The 18,994-nt window shown below is 63.3% G+C and overlaps 1 protein-coding gene across 1 annotated transcript; it reads right to left on the bottom strand.

Moving 5' to 3' along the window:
• Window positions 1–487: 487 nt before the first annotated feature.
• Window positions 488–14,673, bottom strand: ATP1B1 (ATPase Na+/K+ transporting subunit beta 1). The gene is made up of 6 exons (XM_056108577.1): window positions 14,498–14,673; window positions 10,261–10,389; window positions 3,927–4,082; window positions 2,758–2,942; window positions 1,345–1,422; window positions 488–1,071 (listed from the first exon to the last, which is right to left on the bottom strand). Exons 1-6 carry the CDS (start codon window positions 14,592–14,594, stop codon window positions 808–810), a joined length of 909 nt encoding a protein of 302 aa, XP_055964552.1. The 5' UTR covers window positions 14,595–14,673; the 3' UTR covers window positions 488–807.
• Window positions 14,674–18,994: the final 4,321 nt, after the last annotated feature.

The raw sequence follows: 18,994 nt of genomic DNA, 5'->3' as shown, positions 1-18,994 counted from the left end.
GAGTCCCCAGCTGGTGCCAGGGCGCGGGTCAGGGATGGGAACAGCGCGCCAGGGATAAGCACAAGACCAAGACAAGCCATCACCTTAGTTTTCGGAATTTTTCACTTAAAATCGAAAGGGCAGTTTCCCCATGACAGCCCGCCCACCCGCCCACCCCAGTCCCAGGAGAGAGGAGACACAGCACAAGGCCAGACAATGGAGTGTGGATGTCCACGGGGGTCACTCGCGGGGGGGCCGAGCGCCACCCACGGGGGACGGCGCGGCCCGGGGCCCGTTCGATCTCCCGCTGAATATTTACACCTAGGACAGTAACTCGGGCTCACACCAAGTAGAAAACAGAGAGGAGTCAACATGGCTTGGAGGAGGACGGGGTGGAGGGGCAGTCGGGGTCCCCCTCCAGAAAGCAGCAAGGGGTCTACGTGGGGGGGACGTTCGCTCACTACAGGTCAGTTAATGGAATCAATTTACAGTAAAAATGGGCACGCCCCAAGGCTCAATTTTTTTTTTAATTTCTCTTTTGTCATTTACAGTAGAATAAATATTTCCTGCTATTGCTACACTTGGAATTTACATTCTAACCTAGTAGATGCAGAAGAGCTAGTGGAAAGCTGAATAAAGTGTAGGTCCCATACGTAATGACAGTTTTTGTTCAAGACTAAGGAGGTGTCTGGTTTTTTTAGTGGTGGTTTTTTTTTTTTTTTTTGGTTTTTTTGGGTTTTTTTTTTGTAATCTTTCTCTTTTATTTTTTAAACTTTTCTGTCGGTTTTTGAATGGCTAGTGGGAACGGGTTTTTGTGCTTGCGAACGATCAGCTCCTCACTTCGATTTTCACGTCAAAGCGTCCCTGGAAACGGTCCTTCTCGCTGTAGCCGATGTTCTCCCCGAAGGCCTTGCACTCGATGCGGACCTCGCTGTCGATGGTCAGGTTGGTGAACTGCACCGCCAGGAGAGGTTGCAGGTACTTGGGCTGCAGGAGCTTGCCATAGTAGGGGTAGTACTGCAGCGGGAAGCCCGCGTAGCCGCCCAGCCCGTAGTACTCGATGGTCCCCACCTTGTCCTTGTCCTCGTCTCGCTGGAAGCCCGAGGGAAACGAGAGCGTGAGGGGGGTCCCGCCGCGCCCACCAGCCCCCCCAGAGAAGTTTCCGGAAGGGCGGTCTCTAACCCAGTGGGTCTGTGTTGGAGGGTGGCCTGGGGGTCCCCCCTCCATGAGTCCAAGGAGACCCCCGCAACGTGTGAGAGCCGCTGCAGATTCACGGGGCTCGGGCTTAGCTTTCTAGATTGTTCCGGCCTCTCTTACCCCGACCACATCCCCCTTTCCCCATGCCCGGAGCCGGGCCCCCCTTACCTTCCCGGCGCACTGGACGGGCAGCACGTAGGGGCTGTACTTCAGCAGAGGGGTCTCCAGCGACTCATTCTTGGGGGGCTGGAAAAGAATCAAACCCGTCTCGGGTTACCCCGTCTGAGGACAGAACCGTTTCCCGGGTGGGAACGGGGGCCCTAATGTCAGAGGCGCCTTCTCTGTGCCACCCGGGGGGGGGGGGGGGACTCAGGAGGTCCTTTGGGGGTCTCTGACACAGACACCCCGTGGGGGGGGCAGCGGGTGAGCGTAATCCCAGCACCAGGAACGGGCCTGGCGTGGGGGCAGGGAGCACCTGCTTGTGGGTGGGGGCGTGGAGGCGGGCGCCCTGCTCCCCCCGTGACCTGGCTTGGGGGGGGTCTCCGTTCCCTTGCTCGCCTGGTTCCACTCCAGGGAAGCCCTCGTCTGCTCTTGGACACACATCTCGCCCCACGTCTTTTTCTCAGCAAGCTTTGGTTCAATGAAAACTATCTTGTGGGGGTCAAAGCAATGATAGCCCAGCGGGGAGGGCGTTGGCCTGGCATGGGCCGACCCGGGTTCGATCCCCGGCATCCCATAGGGTTCCTCAGGCACTGCAAGGAGTGTTCCTGAGTGCAGAGCCAGGAGTCAGCCCTGAGCATCACTGGGTGTGATCCAAAAAGAAAAAAAAATTAGTGGGTTTGGGGCTGGAGCAATAGGGCACCAGGAGAGCATTCGCCTTGCGTGTGGCTGACCCAGGTTCGATCCCCGGCATCCCACAGGGTCCCCTGAGCACTGCGAGGAGCCATTCCTGACTGCAGAGCCAGGAGGAACCCCTAAGCACTGCCAAGTGTGACCCAAAAAAGCAAAAAAAAAAAATAATCAGTGGGTTTGGGGCTGGAGTGACAGCACAGCGGGAAGGGCGTTTGCCTTGTACGTGGCTGACCCGGGTTCGAGCCCCGGCATCCCATAGGGTCCCCCGGGCACCACCAGGAGTGATTCCTGAGTGCAGAGCCAGGAGTCAGCCCTGAGCATCGCCGGGTGGGACCCAAAAGGCAAAACCAATCAATCAATCAATACCTGAAAACTACCTAGTTTCAGAAAAATCTAAGTTCCCCCTGGGGGCCCCATGGCCGCCCAGCAACAGCAGATAAGCCCAAGGGGCATCTGTCCCTAGCATGCAGCCCACCGACGACGCCGCGTGTGCTCACAGAGCGGGAATGTTGGGGACACGGGGCCCACCCCCAGCCAGGCCCCTCCCCTACGGGCCCCTGCAGGGAGAGGGGCGGCCGCTGCTCTCAGCCCCTCAGTCTTCCTCGCCTGACTCCAGGGAGGTCCAGGTGGGTCCAGGCCGAGTCGGGGAAACTGAGGCTGGGTTCCGGGCCGAGCTGCCCTCCCCGCCCCCCCGCCCCCCACACACAGCCCCGCCCGCGCCCCGCTTGCCTTGGGCTTGAACCCCAGCACTCTGTTGAGCTTGATGATGACGCAGGGCTTGCCGTCCTTGTACCCGAAGCTCTCGTCGTTGATGCCCGAGCAGTTGCCCAGCCAGTCGAGGCGGAAGCGGCAGACCTTGCGCTCCCCGCGCTCGTTGTTGTACTCACCCCTTTCTTTCAGCTCGCTGGGCACGCCTGGGGGGGGGCAACGTCAGCGCACAGCACCCCCCCCCCCCAAGATCCAGGGCCTCCCCCTGCCCTCCTCCAAATAACACATAACTCGGAGACCAGCAGGGAAACCGGAGCACCCGCCACACCCCGACTGACCGACCCCGACTGACCGGGAGGCCAGGGAAAAGCAGGGGTTGGAGCTTGCAGGGGGACCCCGGGGAGAGCCCCACAACACGGCGGGTTATTTGCGGGGGGTGAAGCTACGTCTTTTGGGGCCGGGGCGACAGCACAGCGGGGAGGGTGTTGGCCTTGCACACGGCCGACCCGGGTTCGATTCCTCCGCCCCTCTCGGAGAGCCCGGCAAGCTCCCGAGAGTATCCCGGCCGCACGGCAGAGCCTGGCAAGCTCCCCGTGGCGTCTTCGAGATGCCAAACACAGTCACAAGTCTCACCATGGAGACGTTACTGGAACCCGCTCGAGCAAATCGATGAGAAACGGGAGGACAGTGCTACAGTGCTGTGCCTTCTGGGGATGGACTGATAGCACAGCAGGGAGGGCGTTTGCCTTGCACGCGGCCGACCCGGGTTCGATCCTCGGCATCCCCTAGGGTCCCCCGAGCACCGCCAGGAGTGATCCCTGAGTGCAGAGCCGGGAGTCAGCCCTGAGCATCGCCGGGTGAGACCCAAAAAGCAAAAAAATAAAAATAAAAATAAAAATAAAATACAGCTACACCTTCTTCTGGGAGCCAAAGAAGAGCTAAAATCAAGCCCCCCAGGATTGAACGGAAGCATCCCACAGGGCGGGTCGCAGACGGCACCGTTTCTTAACGGTCGTGTGAATTATTTTCACTGGGCCCCCCTGGCCCCCAAAGGTGATTCGCCCTCGGTGGCTGGCGAAGTGAAGACGCCCTTTCAGTCCTCAGAAGGAACCAAGCCCGCGCAACCAGCCCTGTTTGTTTCGGGGACCCCCCTCCCCCCGCCCCGTCCCCCACCAGCCGCCGAGACTCACTGCCGCAGTCCTCGAAGATCATGTCATCCTTCTGGGCCGCGTCCTTGTACTTGTCCAGGAAGCGGACAATACTCCTCACGTACTGCTCGTAGCTCTTGGGGTCCAGCGGGCGGAAGGAGATCTCCGTCTTCTGGATCTGAGGGATCTGGGTCAGGCCTGGGCCGGGCAGGAAGCGAGAGGAGGAGAAATTCAGAATCAACCTTGGGGGGAGGGGGGAGGGGTGGAGAGCCGGGCTGGCCACCAGAGAAGGTTCCATGTCACTCCAGCAAGCTGCATGTTATGGTCACACGCCACGTGTTATGTTATGCACACACACACACACACACACACAGAAAAAATAACATAAATCTATCCCGATTCTACAGGAAGATACTGCATCAGAAGGGCTGGACAGCAGAGAGTAACCTCAGGTGGGCCCGGCCCAGTGGGGAAACCACTTCCCAGGACCCAGGGCAGCCCAGGGGCACCTTGAGATGAGGGGTGACACCCCCGCCCCGTGCCCGTGCCAGGTGGTCCGGAGGGAGAAAGGGACACCGTGGGGCTCTCTGGCAAAGAGGAACTGACTTTCCGTGAACTCGAAACAACGGCGGTTGCAATTGTGACACTCGTTAAGTGTCTGTAAGCCACAGACAGTGAGTATGTCCTGGACAGCTGTTTCTCAACTCCCAGGCCCGAGACCCTCCCACCCCTCTTCCTTCCTGTGCCCCATCCCACCGCCCCCCCACTGAGGCAGCTTCTCCCTGTCCGCCGTGTGGGGTGTCCTGAGGGCCGGACAGAACCACCTTCTGGTGCAGACGGCCGGAAGCTTCCAGAAGGGGTGAGGGTTGGGCGGTCCTAGGGCCCCGGGGGCAGGGGGGGGTCCTTCCCCCACTCCTTGGAGTCCATCTGCTTGGACCCAGGATGGAATCTGCCGGAGATGGAGCCGTGGGGGGCGGTGAGCCCCTCCCCCCAACTTTTGCAGGCCCAGGGTCCCTGTGGGGTCTCAGAAAGACTGAGAAGGTGCCACGAGGCTCAGTGACAACCACTGGGAGGGTCTAGACTTGGCGGGACATCTCGCTGGCCAGGTCGGGGTAGGAAGCGCCCCAAACTCGTGCCAGGACACAGCAGGGACATCTCCTCTCTGCACTCCCCGCCCCTTCGTCCAGGCTGGCAGGGCCAGCATGAGTGGGACACACACTGCCAGCCTGTCGCGTCCAAGGGGATGCCCAGAAACAAGAGGCAGAAGTCCACCTCCCCCACCCGCGCCGCCTGGTTCACGGGGACCAGCCTAAGTGGTCACTGTGTTTGGGGGGATGTGTCCATTCTGCATCTGTCTCGGAGCTCAGACAAAGCAAAGCCTGTGGATTTCGACTGTACCGGCCCTTCCTTAGGGACCCCAGCCCCGTTTCTGCGAAGACCCAAGGGCTTTTGGGCTGAGTGGTGGCCGGGGTTAGGACAGGGTGGATCTGTAAGGGCACAGACGCTCCGCAGAGAGAGAAGCTTATCAGCAGAGGGAGGATGTGGCAAGCTGGGAATTTCCCAGCCTACTTGGGCACGTCACCTGGAGAAGGCAGAAGAAGACAGCGACAGGAAGTAAAGAAGCATCCAGAAAGGAACTAGAAAAGCGCTTGCTGATTTCACACACACACACACACACACACACACACACACACACACACACAAGAGTCTCTGGATGCCGGGACTCACGTCCAGAGGCGTAAGCTTACACGGTCATCCCCCGCCACCAAGCCGAGGGTTTGCTGTTTTGTTTTTACACGTGCCCTGCTGCTAATAATTTATTAGAAAACTTGAAATGGACTCAGACACACAGGCAGGGCGTGCGGGAGGCTCCCACGGGCATTCTTTGTGGTTTCTGCACCACACCCGGCGATGCTCAGGGCTGAGTTCTGGCTCTGCCTGCGCCCAGGGATCATTCCTAGCGGTCCTCAGGGGACCCAGTGGGATGCCGGGGACCGAACCCGGGTCGGCCGCGTGCAAGGCCAACACCCACCCCGCTGTGCTTTCTCGAGGCTGGTGGTCTCAGCCTCACTCCGCGTGAGGCTCATCACTGCATCTGTGCTCCCCTAACCCTGGAGCACGTGACGCTGCGAGCCCAGACCCCTGCACCAGGCCCGGCTTCCCTGGGTGTGTGGGGCCCCTCCGGAGCCGGGTGGGAAGCTCTGCCACCCCCAGGGTCACTGCTGTCCCCAATACAGGTACTCTGGGGAATGAATCACTCAGGGCCTGGCATCACTCAGAGCTAGAGTGAAGCAGACCTGGACTCCTGAAGGACACGTGCCCACCTGCGCACCGGGACCTGCGGGGTGGCAGGGGGGTGGGGCTGCGTGTGGGCAGGGCATCCACGGGTGGGACATGTGAGGGGCACATGTGGACGGGGCGTGTCTGTGAGTGGGGGATGCATACGAGGGGCCTTATGTGAGTGGGGAACATGAATGGGTGTGTGGGCGGGGCGTACAAGCGGGCGGGGCAAAATATGAATAGGGCTATATGTGGGCGGAGCCTATATGTGGGCGGGCCAAATGAGAGTGCGGGCATATGATTGGGCGTGTATGTGGGTGGAGCCTATATGTGGGCGGGGCATATGCAAGTACCCGCATTTGAATGGGTGTGCATGTAGGCGGGGCCTATGTGTGGGCGGGTCAAATGAGTGCGGCATATGATTGGGTGTGTAAGCGGGTGGAGCGTACACGTGGGCAGGGCATATAAGTGGGCGGGGAATATGCAAATCTCGCATGTGAAGAGGTGTGCATGTGGGCGGGGCAAATGTGAGTGCGGCATATGATTGGGTGGGTGTGTGGGCGGGGCATTGTGTGGGCGGGGCATGCAATAGGCAGGCGTACGTGTAGGCAGGACCACAAGTGCCAGGGCCTGGCAGACGCCCTCCCTCCCTGCTGCACCCAGCCTTAGTGGGGGGCTAGCTGGCCCAGAGGGGCTTCTTAAAGGGCCAGACGGCCGAGCAGTCGAAACTACCAACAACCCCAAACGGCTTTAAATGTGCCTCCAGGTCCCGGGTCTGCAGCATGCTAGTTGGGGTGCCTGCCTCCTGCAACACCTGGTCCCCAGCCCCAGCATCTCTCTCCCCGGCATCCACACACTCACTCTCCAAACCCAACTTCTCCCACCCCCTCTCCAGGACGGCAAAGCCCCGCGACCTTGGGGCACGTGTGAGTGCCCGGGACGGCCCGGAGGCGGGGTGGCAGCTGGCTCAGGGCATGGGACAGAGGGCACGAGCAGGGGGTGGGGGAGGCGCTTGCCTGGCGTGCAGCCAACCTGAGCAGCACCAGGACAACCCTGAGCTGCGCTGCAGGCAGTTCCCCAAGCCGGTATCACCTGGCAGAACTGTTTGAAGTATGAGCTTTCGTGCAGCCTGCAGGAGGGACGGACAGACCCCTCTCTGGGGACCCCGCTTCCTCACTCATGGTCCCTGCAGTGACCACCACATGGTAGAGAGGATGTGTGTGCCCCGTGTCCCCCGCGGAGCCAGCCTGCCCAGGAGCTGGCCTCGCCCACCCTTTCCGGCCCCTCACCAAGGCGCTGGGACCTCTGTTTGGTGCACCCACATCTCCGAGCCTGGGGGTGACTGATCCCGTGAGCCCCACAACCCCCAGTGTGGGAGGGGGGGGGAGTCTGTGCTCACACCCCCAGAGACCGGCAGCTCTCAGTGAGGTTTTCAGAGGTTTAAGTGGCGCTGGCTGGCTTGGGACAAAACCCTCCCAACCCCCGAGCGGAAATCAGAGCCTTGGGGATATTCAGGGAAAAAGGACAGTCAGGGGCTGGAGCGATAGCACAGCGGTGAGGGCGTTGGCCTTGCCCATGGCTGACCAGGGTTCCCCGGCATCCCATAGGGTCCCCGAGTACCGCCAGGAGTAATTCCTGAGCGCAGAACCAGCTGTATAACCCCTGAGCATCACTGGGTGTGACCCAAAAAGCAAAAAAAAAAAAAAAAAAGAGTCAGGGATTGTCAGGCATCGTCACTGCTATTCAGACCCACATATACTTTGTTTTTGGGGGTCCTGGCATTTCTCAGAGCTGACTCCTGGCTCTGTGCTTTGGGGTTACTCCTGGCAGAGACGGGGGGACCGTATGGGGTGCCAGGGATCAACTGGGCATCAGCAGCAAAGCAAGGCGAGCGCCTGAAGCCCTGGTACACCACCACACGTTCTTAGGATTTGCCAAGGAAGATGCCAAGAGGATGGTGGGGAGGGTTCCCCGGTGCTTCCGGCAGACCCACCCCGCACCCCCCATTTCTACAGGGACGGTGCCCAGTGTTCTGGGAGGGGCATAGACGGAGGCCCTGTACTCGCCATGTCCAGGGTGGACACGCAACAGGAGGACACGGGGCAGCACCTTCCCGTGACTCAGCCCCAAGGACGGGCGCGTGTCCCAAGGGGAGCCGGGAGCTTTGCGCCGGGCAGCGGCGTCCCTTTGGGTCTGTCCAGCTGTTGTGAGCACTAAATATAGGCCTGAGGAATGTGTCTTTGAGGAAGGGGGCAGGGGCAGAGGCGCGCCTGGCCGCTGGAGTCCACGCAAGGTCATCACGACTTTTCCCAGGGGAAGGGATGCCCCCCTTGGGTCTCGGCAACAGCCGGGCTGGTTTTTCGAGGGCCGAGGGGTGCTTTGCTGGGACATAAAATGCTGGCTGGGGGGGAGAGGGGGCTGGTGCTGGGGAAGGGGCTTGCCAGTAGCTCAGAGCATCTGAATTACTCTCAAGCAGCATCAAGATGGAAAAACAGCTTTTCAAGGGGAAAAAAAAAAGTCAGGTCGACACACTTTTGAAGGTGGATGACTGAGGTTACCGTAAACATCCTAATGGAAGAGACAGTCCGAAGTCAGGTCTCCGCCCGCCCCACCCCCACCCCAGGTTTGCGGGACCCTGCACATTTCTCTCCATCCCAAGTGGGTCTCCCGGCTCCAGTCTCTGCAGGGACCTTCCTCTTTCAAGAAATCTTCCCCGGGGGCTGGAGCGATAGCACAGCAGGTAGGGCGTTGGCCTTGCACACGGCCGACCCGGGTTCGATCCCCGGCATCCCATAGGGTCCGCCAAGCACTGCCGGGAGAAATTCCTGACTGAATGCAGAGCCAGGAAGAACCCTTGAGCATCACTGGGAGTGACCCAAAAAGCGGGGGAAAAAAAAAAAAGAAATCTTCTCTGGGAACAGGCGTTCTAAGCTGGTCTAAGTCATTTTTGTATATATTTGATGGTTTGAGGGGGGGAAAAAAATCTTTTTTTTTCCTCCAACTTCCCAAATCTCCGCATCTCCAACGAGCCTGGCTGTCCTTGGGGGGTGGTTTCTGGTTTATTTACGAGCGGTGCCGGGGACTGAGCCTCTCACACATGCGCAGCACCGGTCACCGTGACCGTGCATGGTCACCATCCTCCTGAGCTTGGCCACCGCAGGCCACCCAGGGCCACAGCCACCGAGACTTTGGACTCTGGCATCCGCTCCAGCTGTTACCAAACCGCTGCCCGGAGAAGCAGAGACACTAACTAGCTCTCACGGACGCCCAGACACAGGCTCAAGGTCACCAGGGCCAGCGGGCCCGAGGCCACTCAGCATCTCCCCCAGGTCCAGGCCCTCAGACGGCGGTTCCGAGCAGGGCTGAGGGGACCAGAGACCCAGGGGCACATCGGGGGGCTCCGTGTGGGGTGCGGGCACCCCATCACCTTTCCAGTCCCCCAGTCTCAGCATGGGGCTCAGATACCGTTGCCAAACTTGCTCCCCCGGGGATGGGGGCCTGCCAAGGCGGGGGGGGGAGTAGATGGAGAGAGAGGGGGGGCGGGGGGCAGGGGGTGAAGCGTGGGGGCATCCAAGAAGTGGAGAGGCCAGGAGATGGACCCCTGGGGCTGGGGTCATTTCAGAATGAGACCCTCTTAAAACAGGAGACAATATCCTTTTTTTGGGGGGGGGGTGTCCCACCTGGCGAAGCTCAGGGCTGACTCCTGGCTCATGCACTCAGGAATCACTCCTGTCGGTGCTCGGGGGGACCCTATGGGATGCTGAGAATCGAACCCGGGTCAGCCGCATGCAAGGCAAACGCCCTCCCTGCTGTGCTATCGCTCCAGTCCAGGAGACAATATCTTATTTCTCACACACACACACACACACACACACACACATATACACACAAGCGCACGCATGCTCAGCCCGAATTCCATCAAGTGCACTTGGGAAAACGGAAAATGTGAGATTCGTGGGAAAGGCCCCGGGCTGGCCCCCGTAAGCGCCAGAGGAAGTGGGGGACCAGGGCCTTGCTGCGCCCCAGAACTTGAGCAGAAGGCCGGGCTCGGCACCCTGCCCCCGCCCAACCCCGCTGCTGGGCCCGGCCGCCTTACCTGGGGGGGCCACGCGGTCCTGGTAGGTGGGTTTGAACTCGCTGATGGTCAGGAGCATGACCTGGATGGTGCCGATGAAGATGCCGGCCAGGCAGCCATAGAAGATGACGTAGAACAGAAGGATCTTAACTGTAGGGGGACACAAGACGGGGGGGGGGGGGGGGGGGGGGCGGCCGTCACTCCCGGGCACCCCTCCACACACGCGCGGATCCCCGTGCCCCCCAACAGAGCAAAGCTGGTGACCGGACAGCAGAGCGTGCATGTGTGTGCATGTGTGCGCGTGTGCACGTATGTCTGTGTGTGTGCGTGTGTGTGTGTCTATATGTGCGCGTGTGTGTGTTGTGTGCTGGGGTGGGCGGGGACACAAAGCTCCTCCATCATCACCAGCAAAGGGGGAGGGGACACGTTCAAAGGCAATTAAAGATTAATCCGTGTCCCCAGGTTCAAGATCCAAGTTGCGGCTGCTGTACTTAGGAGACTCCCTGGCAGGCCGGCGCAGCCCGCGGACAGCCCATGATCCTGACGTTTCCACGTTCTGACATGCCACCCCCCCGCCCTCCCCCACCACCTCCCACCATCCCCGGTGCCAGCCCCTGGAACTGTGTTTCTGCCGGAGCACATCTGTCCCGAAAGAGGAAATGCAACAGGGAGGAGGTCGTGGGTCCCGTTTCATCACTTTCAAAGACTGAGCGGCAGCGGGGGGGGGGGGGGGGGGGACCCCACCTCTCTCAAGAGTTAAGAAGATTCTAGAACCAAAAGAAAAAAAAAGAGCAAACAGCAGGTAGGGCGGGCGGGACTGGAGGAGGGTATCGGTTACCGGCTTAGAGGATTAGCCCCGCGATTAGCCGCCTAGTAACAGGCCGTGCTGGGCAGTGCCCGGCAGCCCGGAGCCAGGCAAGCGGCCGGCGTGAAGGCGGCGAACGGGCAAAGTGGGGGCGAGGGCGCCCGCAGGGGACGCGGTGGGGGGCTCTGGGCATCAGCCCCCGCTCAGAGCCACCGTCCTTGGCAACGAGCCACAGCGCAAATCGGGGTGACGGAGTGTGGGGTGTGTGTGTGTGTGTGTGTGTGTGTGTGTGTGTGTGCGCCCATACGTGTGCGTGGCCATGCGCGTATGTGCACATGTGTGTGTGCCCATACGTGTGTGCATGCGTGTGGATGTGCCTATACGTGCGTGCTCATACGTGTGCGTGCCCATACGTGTGTCCCTACATGTGTGTGTTCATACGTGTGTGTGCACGTGTGTATGTGCGCACACATGTGTACGCCTATGTGCCCAAACGTGTGTGCGCACACGCGCGTCCCATCGCGGGGAATGTGTGTGTTGCGGGGGTGGGCGCCCCACTGCGGAAAAAGCCCACACCGCCCTCCCCATCCACTTGCAAATCCCGCGTTCCCGGCAGCCACGCAGCGAGCGGGCAAACGAGGGTTTCAGCACAGCTGGCGGCACACGAACGCCCCCCACGAACGCCCCCCACGCCTCTCCGCACCCAGCCCTCTCTCCTCCCTCCAGAGGGGGCCGAGGCCGGCACGGAGGGGCTGGCGGGGCCGCTCCCGGCGTGCCAGGGGTTAAGCGCTGCCCACACCATCGCTAGGCAGCAACGGGAAGGCTGTTACGTCAGGGATCTGGAAAATTCCCCCAGCGGGCTGCCGAGAGCTGCGGGACTGCGGGGCCGGCAGAGGGGAGCCCCCTGCGCGCCCCCCACCCCGAGGCCGCGAGCCCTGGTCACCTGGGCCGCCCCCACCCAAACGGCCCGTCCCCTGAGCCCAGCCCTGCGAGGGCAGCAGGGAGAGAGTTTTGAGGACAAATCCGGTCCCCGGGCACCAGGGGGCTGGCGAGGGGGGGGACCAGGGGCTGGTTCGAGGGGACCAGGGGGCTGGGGCCCCGGCCCAAGGAAACCAGGGGGCTGGGGGCCTGGTCAGCGGGCATCAGCTGGCAGGCTGGTTTCGGGTATAAGAAAGAAAAACGGTGCCACCTGCCAGGCGAGGGCGGCCCTGGGGAGGTTTCATACGCTAAGCAGTTTTCCTCCTTGGGAAAAAGAAAAAAAAAGGATCCTGCATCTATGGAGCGTTAATCCGTCAGTTTCTCCCAGGGCAGCGCGTGGGCCCGGCGGCCGCCCAGGGAACAGGTGACGCGTGTCCCAGCTGCCTCCATCTTGGGGACCGGCTACCTCGAGCACCAGGGTCCAAGGGCACCCGCGTTGCGCCCAAGGGCATCCAGGTTGGGCCCGGGGCTGGGGTGGGGGGCAGCGATCCCGGCCCGGGGCCGCCTCCCTGGGCCGAAGGACGCCCCGTCCGTCCTTCCAGCCCGCGGAGCCGGGGACATGTTGGCGCAAAGGCCGAGCTGGACTCCCTGTCCAGCCCGTGTGGGCACCTGGATATGTGAGGAGAGGCGGCCATGCAGTCCCCGGGCCTATGTGAACACACACACACACACACACACACACACACACACCTCAGACGCACACATACGAGACAGACATAGAGGCATTCACACACACACACACTGCAGACACACACACACACCACACAGAGACACAGACACCCACAGAGGTACGTAAACTCATACCACAGACATGCACACACACACACACACACCGCAGACGCACACGCACCACAGAGATACACAGACACCCATAGAGGTATGCAAACTCACACCACAGACATGCGCGCGCACGCACACACACACACACACCGCAGACGCACACGCACACCACACAGAGACACACAGACACCCACAGACTTGCGTGCACACACACACTGTAGTATATGATACAGACGCACGCACACACACAAGCACACACCACACGAACACACACACACAAACACCATCCGGACATGCAAACACAACACCCCAACAGATATACACCAGCACACGCCAGCCACGCACACACACACACACACACACACACACACAGAGGAATGCAAACGCACCACCACCGATACACATACCAGAGACCCTTCCACAAAGCACACAGCACACCTCAGACACATACCAGACACACACACCGATAGATACACACACACACATACACAGATAGACACACACACACGGACGAACCCTTCTTTCCTGGTACCCACCCTGGGACCCAGCATACTCCGGACCAGAACAGGAAGATTTTTTGGGGGTCAACCCCCGGAGGCGGATGGCCGTGTCCAGGGCCACTGAGGCAGCGCCCAGTGCGCTGCAGGGGCCCCCCGCGTTCCCGGCACCCCAAGCCTGGCGCTGGGCGGGGCTGGGCCGGGCGCCCCGCAAGCTTCCGGGGACCAAGGGGCTGAGGGGCACAAGTCCCCCCGCCCGCAAAGAAATAAAACCCACCCAGGGCGCAGTGGGAGCCCCTCGGAGACCCCAACTGCACCCCAGCTTCCGGGGCCCTGCCCGGGGAGCCGGGTGTCACCTTGACTGACCTTGAGGTGTGATGCATTATTAACCCCTTCCTCCCCGGCCCCCCTGCAGCCCGCAGCCTGCCCGGGTGGGGGCGGGCGCCTTCCCACTCACTCCCCCCACCCACCCCCCTTTTTCTTCCTTTTTTTTTTTTTTTTTTTTATAAATAGCCGGGGCAGCCTCGCCGGCTTCTTGCGTTTCAAAATGTCAGCCAAGCCCCGTTTCCCTGACTCATGCCCTGCCCAGGGAGGAACCCCGCAGAGCGCACCCACCCCCGCCCCCACCCCACCCCCACCTCCGGGGGGCCGAGAGCCGCAGGGCCCCCCGCGGAGGCTGCGGGCGGGGTCCGCCCCGTGGTGGCTGGTGCTGGTGATGCAGGCGAGAGGCGGCGGGGGGTGGGGGGAGGCGGAGGGGTGCAGGGGTGCAGGGGTGCAGGCGGGAGGGTCCCCCCCCGCCCCTCCGCTCCCTGCCGCAGTCACGACTCAGGTGCCTCCAGCCCTTTGCCCTTCAGAACGACCTTCCCGCACCCCAAACGCGGGGGCCCCCGGGCACGCAATCGCCATCCCTGGGCCCCGCGAGAGGGGTCGCCCCGGAACTGGGCAGGAGGGGCGCTGCGGCCGGGGATGGGGGCCCCGGGGTGGGCATCGGGGGGGGGGGTCCCGCAGCGCAGATGCGCGCGCCGCACCCGCAGGGCGGGAGGGCGGGAGATGCTCTAGGTGACCCGGCCGGGGCGTTTTTCTGGGCGTTTTTCGCTTTTCCCCTCTTCCCGCGGGCCGAGGAGCCCGGTCGGGCCGGGCCAGGCCGCACCCCAGCCCCCGGCCCCCCGGCCGCGCGCCCACCCTCGCGGGTACTCACACCAGCTGCCCCCGGTGCGGCCCAGGAACTCCTTCTTCTCCGAGTTCCAGATGAATTTCTTCCAGCTGCCCTCCTCCTTGGCCTTGCCGCGGGCCATGCTGGCGGCGCAGGGTGTGGAGCCCCGGGAAGGCGTGCGGGGGGCGCCCCGCGGGTCCGGCCACTGCGCGGAGGGACGAGCTCGGGACCCGCCGCTCGCGCCGCGCCAAGGGCTGAGGGCGCGCGCCCCACCTGCGCTTTATATAGCGCGCGGCGGCGGCGCGGGCCCCGCCCACTGCGGCGCGCGGGGCCAATCGGCGGCTCCGGGGGCGGGGCCTCGGCGGCGCCGGGGGCGGGGTTTCGGCGGGGTGGGCGGGGCCGAGGCGGAGGGGCGGGGCCTCGCGCGGCCCCGGGGCCGGCACAAAGGAGCCGCGTCCGCGGGCGGGGCGCGGGGGGCGCGGGGGGCGCGGGGGCGCGGGGGCTCGGCCCGGCCTCCCCGTCCCCGCGGGCCCGGCCTGTCCCCGGCGGGGCGGGGGGAAGGTCAGCCCGGGACGCCCGAGCAGCCGGGGACTCTGCCCGGCCCCGCCCGCCGCCCGCCTGCACCTGCCGGCCGCGGGCGCGCCCTGGGTGCCCCCCGCGCGGCCACTCGGGCTCGCGTCCCCGGCCCGTCTGTCGCACCCCGTCCGCACCCCGCCCCCGGGTCCCGCTGGCAAAAGGGCCCTGGGGGCGGGGGCGGGCCGCTCTGCCCGCAGGACCGCTGCAGAGGGACCCCCGCCCCCCCACCCCGCACCCTAGGGCGCATCCCCGCGCGCCCAAGACGCCGCCGCCGAGGCTGGCCCGGGCCAGCCGTCTTCAAGGTCACCCCTGGGAGCCTTCTAGTCCGCCCGGGGCCCGCCAAAACCTGGGCAACACCTGAGATGTGGGGTGGGGGTGGGGTGACGCCCAAAGCACCCTCCACTCCCCAGCCACCCACCCACGCGCGCACCCACGCGCGCGCGCGCCCAGCCCCCCTCGCGGGCCCCGCCAGGGTGGCAGGACAACAGGCCCAGGTGGCAGAGAGGCCACTTCCAGGATGTGCCCAGGGGCGGGCCAGGGCGCGGGCCAGGTGCAGGAGGCGAGTCCTCCCCGCCTTGGGTCATCCCGGAGTTCCCCGGTGCCCTGGAGGACAGATGTGGGTGCAGTGGGAAGGGGCGAGGCCACCCCTGCGCTCGCGGGCTGATGGGCACCGGGCTGCCCCATCACACAGGTGTCCAGGGGCGCCCGCTGTGGGGGGCAGGGGCGGGTGTCCCCCTTGACCTTGTGGGTGCACTCCCTGCCCTGTGCAAACTCTCCCCCCTCCTCCCTCCCTCTCTCTCTCTCTCTCTCTCTCTCTCTCTCTCTCTCTCTCCCCCCCCCCCAAGCTTTTGTGTTCTAGGAGCTCCTACAGCTTCTAGAAACTTCTGTGTGCCTCCACCACTCCCAGCTGGCTCTATGTGTGATCTCAGCCTCTGGGCACCACGTACTTCCTGGTCATTAAGCCCCCCCAAGGGCCCCCCCTAGCCCCCCAACCGTTAGATGGGCTCAAACTGTGCAGTGGGCTCCCAGCTGGGCTGTCCTTGGGCCAGCGACACAGTGACAGGGTGTCCCCGGTGGCGGTGGCCCCTGCTATAAAATTAGAGTGTTACATTGTTGCCGAGAGCCTCCTTGGGAACTCGGGAACTGCTAAGCCCCGACCGCGGGAAAGCACAGCCGGTGCCACCCTGCCAGGCGGATGCCCACCCGCTGCCAGGCCCCGGGTCCCCTCCCAAGGTCACCCTGACGCAGTCCCCACCCTCGCGGCCACCTCTCCTCCTCTCCAAGGTGGCTTCCTGCTCGGTGACCTGCTGGGACTCCAGTAATGAGTAACCCGGACGGGCACACCGCGTCCCCGGTGCTGGGCTGGGCTTCTCTGGGAGGCCCCTAGGGCGCGGTGCCGTGGGGGGGGGGGGGGTGGTGAAGGCAGAGAGGACACTGCTGGGGTGGTCACAGCTGGGTCGGGATGGCGGGGTCCTGGGAACTGGGGCGGGCTCCTGCATTTTTCTGCCCGGAAAAGGCATGAGGGAGGGATTCCACGCAGAGACCTGGGCAAAGCGAACAGTCCGTTTTCTTTTCTGCATCTCTGTATTTTGCACATCATTAATTCTCCCCTCCCCTCCCCCTCACCTGGAGCTCCCGCCAGCTTCTGCCCTTCTGGGACTGGCTCTGTCCAGAGTGACCACTGGCAGGGAGGGAAGGGACCCCATGCCTGGCAGGGTCACCCCATGACCTCAGGAAGGCAGAACGCGGGTGCGGAAGCAGGACCCGGCCCAGCCAGGCTAAGGAGGGGGCGGATGGATGGTCACGCAGAAGTGCCCAGCCTGGGTGCTCCCTGCAGCCCACGGTCGGGACCCCCCCCCCCAGGTATTTTCGGTGCAGGGTGGAGGGGTGACTCAATCCTGGCCAGGGCCACAGGGCCCTGGGGGGGCCACCGCAGGAGAGGTGCACCGGTTGGGTGCTGGGACCACACCTCCAGGGCACCACCCACCAGGTGTAGGGTGCGCCTGGCAGGACACACACCTGCATGTTTTCGGGAGAAACACCCCAGGAAACAGCCGTTTCCCGGGAAGCCAGAGCCCCCGAAGGCGGCCAGGATGCAGGGGGGGGGGGGGGACAGGGCTACTCGGGAAGATGACAGAACTGGACCCCAGCAAGGCCCAGCTGGGAAGGTGACCTCTTCTGGGTCATCGGTAGGGGCGACCGGCCTGAACCCTGCACAGAGCTGCCTCCCGAAGGCTGCTTTCTTGGGGGTGGGGGAGGGCGCTGCCTTCTCGCTTGTCAATCAAATCTGATCTGGTGGGAGGTGTGGGGGGCTCGATCAGCGCTGCTCCCCCAAGTTGAAACTCTGTGTGTGGTGGGAGTCCCCCAGAGGATGCGTTTGGGCCTTGGTGGTACGTGTGTGTGTATAGGGGGTGGGGGGTGGGGAGTGGTGCAGATGGAAAATGGGGGTGCTCCCTTCTGAAACTTCTAGAACATTCTAGAACATCCTAGAACATCCTAGAACATTCTGACCAGCCCCATTCTACTTCTCCAGGAGTGGGGTGTGGTGGGACGAGGTCGCACAGGTGTTTTCCTTGGCAGGGGAGATGGGGGGGTGTGCCAACACACACACACACACACACACACACACACACACACACACACACTCTAGGCCTTGAAGATACTAAAACGCCTTTTCTAGAGTTTTCCATCTGCTCAGAGGGGACGCATGGGGTCCCTAAGGTGGAGGCCCAGTGTCCCCCTCAGTTGGGACATTCATTCTGGGCCTTTCCTGCTGGGGGGGGGTGGGGAGGCTCTAGGGGGTCCAGGCGTCCCCACTGCCAGTCAGGGGTCAGGGGCCGCAGGAGCTGTAACTGCCGTGTCCAGGGGCCTGGCCCTGGCCCGTGACCCTCCCTGATGACCTGGCGCGTCCTTGGGGCCCCCAGCTTCTGCCCTCCCGAGCCCGCCAGCCCTGGTCTCGGAGCGCCCTGCCATCTCCGCCCTTCCTGGACCAAAGGACACTTCGCGGGGCGACCCTCGTCCCCGCGGGCCGGGGCTCAGAGTCCACCTCGGCTCCGTCTTGCTTTTTTATAACGGCCACACCCAGAGGTGCTGGCGGGGGGGTGGGCCCAGCTGTGGGTACGAGAGGGGACGCACCCAGTGTGGGTGTGCTGGGGTGGCGTGGGGCGGGGGAGGGGAGCTGGCAGCATCGGGTGGGGGTGTGTGGAATCTAACCCGGGACCCCCTCCATCCCCACCCCCAGCAGGCACGTGCCCTGTCGCCTGGGCCATCTCAGCTGCCCACAAACTGCGCTCCCGGCACTCAGGCCTGTGGCCTCCTCCCGGCGGTGGCCAGATAAATGTTTCGGGAAAGGGGCTTGACATTTCCAAGAACCAGACCAGCTCGCTCCCCGCTGAACGGAGCTGCAGAAAGCCTGCAGGGGTGGGGTGGGGGGTGTCGGGGCTGGCTGGGTTCTGCAGCCCCCCTGGGCAGGCTGGAGCTGATTCACGCTCTGCAGGTCACTCAGCCGCCTTCCCCCGCCCGCCCCGCCTGGCGCCTTTCTGATGATCTTGCAGCTGCAGAACCAGCGCGAGCCGGCGGGAGCTCATTCGGCAAGCCAGCCGGCCGCCAGGGTCTAGGTGCAGGCAGAGGCGTCAGGTTGGCCCGGGAGACCGTTTCCAGGTCAGAGGTCGCTGGAAACCTCAGCACTGAACGTCTTGGTCAAGGTTCCCTCCCGGGCTCGGAGGCAGCTTGATGCAGAGAAGGAGGCCAGAAAAGGGGAAAAAAATGGCTGTTTAGCTGTTAGCTGGCCCCAGACAGACAGGCAGGCAGGAGCAGACACACACACACACACACACACACACAAACACACACACGTGCGCTCAGGCAGAGGTGTGCAGGGGCACGCATGCGTGAACACGCATACACCCATATGCACACACGCGCACACACACACAACATACACACACACCCAGGCATGTACCTGCC

Source organism: Sorex fumeus, unplaced genomic scaffold (genome assembly GCF_029834395.1).
Source record: "Sorex fumeus unplaced genomic scaffold, SorFum_2.1 ptg000226l, whole genome shotgun sequence".
NCBI lineage: Eukaryota > Metazoa > Chordata > Mammalia > Eulipotyphla > Soricidae > Sorex > Sorex fumeus.
The sequence above is the reverse complement of the archived record's forward strand: the minus strand, read 5'-3'. Positions and strand labels throughout refer to the sequence as shown.